The 8,817-nt window shown below is 43.3% G+C and overlaps 1 protein-coding gene across 3 annotated transcripts in view; it reads right to left on the bottom strand.

Annotated features, from left to right (window-relative positions):
• Positions 1-8,817, bottom strand: part of LOC137632668 (jouberin-like) — a 110,309-nt gene that overhangs the window by 63,422 nt on the left and 38,070 nt on the right. For all 3 annotated transcript variants that reach the window (XM_068364748.1, XM_068364747.1, XM_068364749.1), the window contains one exon: positions 6,292-6,421. In XM_068364748.1, the coding sequence (XP_068220849.1) occupies positions 6,292-6,421 (130 nt within the window). The remainder of the gene's footprint in view (positions 1-6,291; positions 6,422-8,817) is intronic.

The raw sequence follows: 8,817 nt of genomic DNA, 5'->3' as shown, positions 1-8,817 counted from the left end.
AGAACACTTTTTTCTCATAACAATTTGTTAAATTCAATAGTACTATCCAATGACTTAAGCAACGTGGTTGCATACTAAGCTTCTCTTAGATGACTCTTAAGACTTAAAAGAGAAAAATATTTCTTTTTGTAATGAAGGAAATTATTCTGAAGTCAATTATTGTAATTCCAAAATATTTTTAAATGGAAATTGTGAAAGCTCAGATTTGGTCAAACGTATTTGCAAGGGAAACAAAACAAAATTTCATTGAAAACCAATACCTTGTATGAGCCACATCACTGTGCCATTAGCAAACGTAAAACCTAAGTCAGTTTCTTCCGTCCCATCGCTAGCTTTAAACTAAGGGGTCAGTTGCCCTGGTGCGTTTTTTCAAACTGTTTAATTAGTTTCCCCCACTAAACCCTTCAGTTCCAAATTCTCTATTATTTCATCCCTTCATCTAATCCTTTGGTTTTCCCTTGACCTTCAACTACTAACAAGTTTCACCTAAGCCCTTTCTTTACTTCGTAACCTTACCATACCATTGTCTTGTCAGTAATCAATGCTACGACGGCGCTTCTAATTTCTTCATGTGTAAGCTTCTTACGCACCAAGATCTCCAAAATCTACCACAATATCCTCAATTTTGGCTTGCCCCTGTTTCTACTCCTTCCTTCTTGATGCCGAGTTTCTAAATCATACATCATAACTGGTCTAACTGTAATACAATAGGTCTATATTTTCAGGTCACTGTATTTGGCGTTCTTTTGTCCCTCGCTACCCCCTACCACCTTTCTCCATGTTACCCAAGCTGCCTTTACCCAATTCTTAGTCATGGCTTTACAACCTACCCACTAGCTCCCAAGTATTTTAAATAATTTACCTGTTTTAAACTTAGACTTAGACTGTCTAACTTTTATAAATATATTCCCTCTCTAAAAACCATAAACTAAGTTCTGCTCATATTTACCTTCATACTACCTAATTCAAGAAATGTCTGACCCAAAGTTTCATGAGTAACTCCTTTCAGACAAGCCCTCAGAGGTAGAGCATAATTTAGCATACTGAGTACCGAAAGGGTCACAGAACCTCAGCAGGTAAGTGACAAGACACCATTCTCAAAGTAGGAGTTCAGGAAGACGAAGGAAAAAGAACAAAGTTTGTCCAATTGGGAGAACAATGGGAAAGGTTAAAACAATAGTGGTTGGGAGAAATTTAAATCAGATAACATCATAGAGCGAAGATTCGAGATAGTCTCGTCCAGCGATACAGTAAAGTAAGGTCTATAGAATATCTAGCTGTATACAATATTTTATTCCATGGAAACGATATATCAAGTAGTTGTTGTGAGATCAATAGGCCCTGTTGATAATTAATAAATATCCGAGTTTTGGAGAGGAGAGTTAATAAACATCAGGGTTTTGGAGAAGAGTTGCCAAACTAGAATATTACAGAAGTTAGTGAAAAAAAGGATAGGCCTATGGCTATGGGATCATACTTAAAACCATGACTTCTGTATTAGTTCACTGTATCACCACTAGTTTAGGTCATTTTCAACCCAGATAGTTTATATGCCTTACAACACCTTTTCTCCAAATATAATTTTTGTCATTGTTCTTGAAAGATTTCTTATATATGCACCAGCCACATTGTACATGTCAGTCTTTTTGTTTCTGCAGGAATCTGGAATTTTCTCTCTTCCTCAGCATCTAAAGGTTTAAAGGCCACTCATGAATGGCAGAGGCAAGAGACAGTGACATTGCTCTATCAAGCATGACAATGCCATAGAGACTGACCATATCACATATGATCAGCGTCCAAGTCCCCTCTCCACCCAAGCTAGGGCCAGGGAGGGTTAGGCAGATAGACATATAAGCTCCCCTAAATCCCCCTCCTTAGCTCACAATGATGGTGAAGTTGCAGCTACCAAATGAAATAACGAGTTTAAGCGGGATTCGAACCCCAGTCTGGCAATCACCAGGCAAGGACGCTACCACCAGGCCACCACAACTCAAATCAACTAATTCGCTTGTTTTAAGATGCAATTCTTGGTCTCAACACCAAGAATAGGCCTAGGTGAAATTGAAGGGGACGGAGGTGCAGTCTCCCTAACGAAATGAACTGTTCCAGGGATGAAAGCGTCCCTATCAGACTCATCCACTGTCTGACTGAACATCGGTCCTTCTTTAGCATGTTCTGGATGCATCCTTGGGCTTGACTTATTCTGGGGGCCGACGGAAAAGCCCGAAAAGCTTGACTGTGAATCTCCATCCCTAAGTACACTATAGTTTGGGATGGGACCAGTTGGGACTTTTCCATATTGACCAGGAGACCCAATTCCTTGGTCAGATCTAGAGTCCACTTTAGATTCTCCAGACAGCGACGACTGGAAGAAGCTCTTAGAAGCCAGTCGTCCAAATAGAGGGAGGCTCTGATATCCGCTAAATGCAGGAATTTGGCAATATTCCTCATCAGCTTCGTAAAGACAAGAGGAGCCGTGCTTAGGCCAAAGCACAGGGCTTGAAATTGGTAGACAACCTTTTCGTAAACGAACCTCAGAAAAGGTTGGGATTCTGGGTGGATGGGGACGTGAAAGTCTAAAGAGACCATCCAGTCTTCCTTCCTGACCGCTGCTAGAACAGACTTTGTGGTCTCCATGGCGAACGTCTGCTTTGTGACAAAGACATTCAGCGCACTGACGTCTAGCACCGGCCTCCACCCTCCTGTCTTCTTTACCACTAAGAAGAGACGGTTGTAGAAGCCCGGGGATTGATGGTCCCGGACTTTGACTACCGCTCCCTTTTCTAGTAAGAGAGACACCTCTTGCTTCAAAGCTAGTCTCTTGTCCTCCTCTCTGTACCTGGGAGAGAGATCGATGGGAGACGTTGCTAGAGGGGGTTTGCGTACAAACGGGATCTTGTACCCTTCTCTGAGCAACTTCACAGATTATGCATCTGCGCCCCTTTTCTCCCAGGTCTGCCAGAAGTTCTTGAGTCTGGCTCCCACTGCTGTCTGAAGAAGGTGGCAGTCAGACTCTGCCCTTAAAGGACTTGGTACCTTTCTTCTTCCCACGTCTCCCTTCGGCACGAGCACCTCCTCTGCTGGAGGCTCTGCCACGAAAGGGCGGAATGAATCTGGACGCTGGAGTGTCCATCCTGGGTCTAGACAAGGTAGGCAAAGGGGTGGCTTTGCGGGCAGAGGACGCAACCAGGTCATGAGTGTCTTTTTGAATCAAGGAGGCAGCAATCTCCTTTATCAACTCCTCTGGGAAAAGGCACTTTGAGAGAGGAGCAAACATAAGTTCCGATCTCTGACACGGTGTTACTCCAGCTGACAAGAAGGAGCAAAGGTTTTCCCGTTTCTTGAGGACCCCGGAAACGAACGAAGCCGCAAGCTCACTGGATCCGTCACGGATGGCCTTGTCCATGCAGGACATAATGAGCATGGAAGTTTCCTTGTCAGAAGGGAGATCTTCCTGCTCAACGCTCCCAAACACCAATCCAAAAAGTTAAAAACCTCGAAGGCTCTGAACACTCCTTTCAACAGATGGTCTAAGTCTGAAGGAGACCAACAAATCTTAGAGCGTCTCATGGCTAGCCTGCGGGGAGAGTCTACTAGACTTGAGAAGTCGCCCTGGGCAGAGGCAGGAACTCCCAAGCCGAGAACTTCTCCCGGGCATACCAGACGCTCGATCTGGAAGAGAGTCTCGCAGGGGGAAACGTGAATGCTGTCTTCCCAAGGTTCTTTTTGGACTGCATCCATTCTCCCAACACTCGTAAAGCTCTCTTAGACGAGCGGGCGAGGACGAGATTCGTAAAGGCAGGCGCGGATGACTGCGTGCCTAAAGCGAACTCAGATGGAGGAGAGCGTGGGGCCGCAGAAACAAACTGATCAGGAAACATCTCCCTGAACAGTGCATGAACTTTCCTAAAGTCCAAGGAGGGTTGCGTGGTCTTGGGTTCGTCGATGTCCGTATGCGGGTCGTCAATGTGTGCAGCGTCGTCATCATCAGAGAGTCCATCATCTGAAAACTGAGGAGGAAGTGGCAAAGGAGTAGGAATCGGCTGGTCAGCTGAGTCCGGCAGCACGGGTGCATGCGTGACTGAACCGGACGCAACGTCATGGAACTGTTGCCCAGTCTGTGAACTGGCAACAACCATAGCAGCGCGGGGGCGCAAAGCGTCTACTCCAGACTGTCTAGTCTGATGTGGGCGAGTAGTGGTAACCACACTGGGTTGCGGAGGTTGACGCACCGCGTCAAAACAAAACAACTTAGGTTGTTGTTGTAACTCGCGAACGTCAACGGAAGGTTCCGTGCGTCGCTGAACGTCAACATGCGGCTGGCAGGGTACACTGGAACGCATGGGTGGCGGGACTCTCACAGCTGGAGTGCGGGAGAAGGTAGCCTCAGCGTCCACTGGACGCACAACCGTGGGTGGTTGTAGGCTAGCGGTTGGTGCAGCGTCAACCTTCTCCGCACGAAAGTCCTGCATCAATGACGTTAACTGTGACTGCATGGTCTGCAGCAAAGACCACTTAGGGTCTACAGTAGCAGGTGCGGCAACAGACGGTGTTACTGCCTGATGCGGTACCGCTTTGCCTCTCTTAGGAGGTGTGCAGTCATCGGAAGACTGCAGCGAGTCCGAACTGACCCAGTGGCTACAACTGGGCCGTTGGACTTGCGCGGAAGGGACCGACTTGCGCTTAAGAGGCCGCGAGACCTTGGTCCATGGTTTCTTTCGAGAAACCTCTTCCGCAGACGAGGAATAAATTGGCTCTCTCGTCTTCGTGTGGGTGGGGCGATCTTGGTTAGATACGTCCGAAACCACGGAGGGAACGTCTGTTCGCTGATTAAAGCCTCTCGAACCCTTTGGTCGTACGACATTGCTTCTCCCCTGGGCTTGGGAGCTTGCAAGAGGTCCCGGACTGGGAGGACGACAGGCACGAACAGACGAACCCTCAAGCGCAACACTATCTACAACACTTTCCACAACACTACCACTCACTTTGTCACTACCCACTGCACTCTTACACTTCAACTCCTTGACGTCTGCCATAAGTTGGTTACGGTCACTTGCCAATGACTCGACTCTCTCACCCAGAGCCTGGATGGCACGCATCATATCTGCCATCGAAGGTTGTTGAGTGCTAGAAGGGGGATCAGGAGCAACCACTACAGGGGAAGGAATAGGTTGTGGGGCATGAGGAGAGGAAAAATCAACGGAGCGAGATGAACTTCTCCTGACTCTATCTCTCTCTAGCCTACGTGTGTATTTCTGGAATTCGATGAAATCGAATTCCGAAAGCCCAACGCATTCCTCACATCGATCTTCCAATTGACAGGTCTTATCCCGACAATTGGAACAAACGGTGTGAGGATCGATAGAGGCCTTCGGAAGACGCCTTGAACAGTCCCTAGCATTACATTTCCTGAATTTAGGGACTTGAGAAGGGTCAGCCATCTTGAATTAGTCAAAGGGGAATTCAAAATCTATCCAAAGTCGTCAACAAATAATCCAAAATCAATAAAAGAATGCAAGGATGTATTGAAGATAACGTCTGCAAAGCGAAAGCTCAAAACTAGAAATGTGTACTTCACCAAAATATGTGAAAACCAATCCAGTAAGCAACAGCGAATTTAGTAGGTCTTGCCGGTGGCACGACAGAGAGAAAATTGAGTTCTGTGTTTACATTGAGTACTGAGTACCTGCTCGACAGATGGCGCTGTTGAAGTACACCCCCTACCTGCATAGCGATCGCTGGCGGATTTCGAACGTAGAGTTTTTCTGTCGGGCAGCAGAGCTGCAGCTTATATAATCACCGGCTAAGTTTAATATTGAAAAAACTTAATATAATTAGACTACTGTACCATAAAAATTCCCGATATAAGTTATGAAAAATCCTCTTAACAAAAGTAGCACACACAATAGGTTGTCAACCTATAAGATAGGAGGGATGGTCATACAAACCCATTAGTTCTCTATTTACTTTGAGTTTGTCTACTAAATTACACTTGCAAAATATATAGCTCCATGAATGTTTGGTAAGACTTATGAAAATCATCTAATTTAAAAATTCTGTTATTTGCAGCAATAATATTCACTTAGCATTAGTGCAACATTGTATATAAAACCACTACAAGAAAGATTCACCGACAGTTAATCATCCAGTCAGCTACTCAATTTTAATCCTTACAATCTCCTGGTTCAGTCAAAAGTACTCGTACTCACAATAATAAATATAAAAGTCTAAGGTTCATATTCCGTTATGGGTATGTTAACCTACAAAAATTAATACAAGGTCTTAGTTCACCTGTCTTCACTGTTTCTGTCACTCTTTCCTTTTCACTCCCTTCAACAGACTCTGAAACTGTCAATTCACTTTTTGTCATGTGCCCTTCCTCCTCTTCTTGGATATCCTTACACTTTGGTGATTTAATCTTCTGAAAAAAAAAAAGAAATACGTTCATGAAAAATAAATATTACTAAAAATCCTACAGTACAGTAAAACAATATGGAAAACAAAAATCCTAATTGATTTGCTCATCTATATATGCCAAAAAAACAGTGTTGTTACAATGCCAGTTGTAATACTATAAATGTAATCTTTTAACAATTAGAATATACCCAAGATAAGCTTCCCGTATGCACACATGATCCTCATTATCTCATCAGAATTAATCCTTAGTGGACCAGGTACTGAGAAGCAAGGCAAGGTCAGGTTTCATCATAAATATTTCATACTGAGCGGGCCTTATACTAAGAAGACAATGTTAGATCCTATCAGACTTTCATTACCTCATGTTAGAGCCAAATAAAGAGAAATATGATGAAATCTCATAGGCTACTCTAGTTTTATTTGTGAAAAGGCAAGTTATCCCCATTCATACTCCTCCAGACATAATGGACAACAAACAATAAATTTAGCTTCTAGCCATGTTTTTGGTGAGTGACCAACTCAGATGAAGAATACAATTCATCTCTGAAAACTTTCATAAACATACAGACGTACCCCATTCCCTTCCTTTCAACTTAATGGCATGTTAAGTGTCTTTCGTTTTGAAAAATACAACCTATGGCTTTGTTATTTTCAAACTTATTAAGACTCTAAAAGAGCTGAACTCTGTCACTTGCCTCTTACAACCTATCGACTCCAACAATTCCCGTTACAGACCCCATACAAGACTACATACTTTAAGGAACACCTCTGATAGGAGCTGTTTACAGTGTACATTGCAATGCATACAGTAGGTGGTACCAAAGTTACTTAGCAGCATCCCTATGCGAGTTATTTTCGGTCTCTACCAAATTACATGCTTATCTTCTTCAACTACCTTTATCTACATTTAAATATCCTTTAAGAATTGAACCTTATGGGAGTCACGGATGAAGAGTAATATAATAGTATTTTATAATAGTGTGATAATAAAGGAAATGCTTAGGATCGAATTTATAAGGGCTAGAAGGCTGGGGACTGTGACCTGGAAGGCTAATTCAGTGACCATGTACAACGTGAAGAAAACCCCACAGTTACAGTATGAAGATGGAGTTAACAGACTGTATGGCAAGATGGAAAAACATTAAGCAAGACGAGAGATATAGCAGAAGGGTAAAAAGTGAGTACAGTTAGGGGCCAAAAAGGACACTGGAAATATGTTATTTTCCTTAGTAAAATAAATTTTTGAATATACTTACCCGATGATCATATAGCTGTCAGCTCTGCTGCCCGACAGAAAAAACCTACGGGCGGAATACGCCAGCGATCGCTATACAGGTGGGGGTGTACATCAACAGCGCCATCTGTCAAGTAGGTACTTAAGTACTCGATGTCAACATAGAACCAATTTTCTCCTCTGTCCACTGGGTCTCTATTGGGGAGGAAGGGTGGGTCCTTTAATTTATGATCATCGGGTAAGTATATTCAAAAATGTTATTTTCCTTAGTAAAATAAATTTTTGAATATTAAACTTACCCGATGATCATATAGCTGATTCACACCCAGGGGGGTGGGTAGAGACCAGCATTACATGTTGACATTATGAGCTAAGTATTCCGTATTTCATTTTAGCAGTTATTCAAAATAACAAGCATAAAATAAATAAGTACCTGGTAAGGAAGACGACTTGAACAATTACTCTGCCTTTTTAAGTACGTCTTCCTTACTGAGCCTCGCGATCCTCATAGGATGCTGAGCGACTCCTAGGAGCTGAAGTATGAAGGGTTGCAACCCATACTAAAGGTCCTCATCAAAACCTCTAATCTAGGCGCTTCTCAAGAAATGATTTTGACCACCCGCCAAATCAAGTAGGATGCGAAAGGCTTCTTAGCCTTCCGGACAACCCAAAAATATTTCAAGAGAAAGATTAAAAAGGTTCTGGAATTAGGGAATTGTAGTGGTGGAGCCCCCACCACTACTGCACTCGTTGCTACGAATGGTCCCAGAGTGTAGCAGTTCTCGTAAAGAGACTGGACATTCTTAAGATAAAAGACGCGAACACTGATTTGCTTTTCCAATAGGTTGCGTCGAATATACTTTGCAGAGATCTATTTTGTTTAAAGGCCACGGAAGTTGCGACAGCTCTAACTTCGTGTGTCCTTACCTTCAGCCAAGCTTGGTCTTCCTCATTCAGAAGGGAATGAGCTTCTCGTATTAACAGTCTGATAAAATAGGATAAAGAATTCTCTGACATAGGCAAAGATGGATTCTTAACTGAACACCATAAAGCTTCAGACGGGCCTCGTAAAGGTTTTTAAAATAGAACTTAAGAGCTCTTACAGGACATAATACTCTTGCTAGTTCATTTCCAACCATACGATAAGTTTGGAATATCGAACGATA

The sequence above is a fragment of the Palaemon carinicauda genome, chromosome 41 (assembly GCF_036898095.1).
Source record: "Palaemon carinicauda isolate YSFRI2023 chromosome 41, ASM3689809v2, whole genome shotgun sequence".
Lineage (NCBI taxonomy): Eukaryota > Metazoa > Arthropoda > Malacostraca > Decapoda > Palaemonidae > Palaemon > Palaemon carinicauda.
This window is presented reverse-complemented; position numbering and strand designations above follow the sequence as displayed.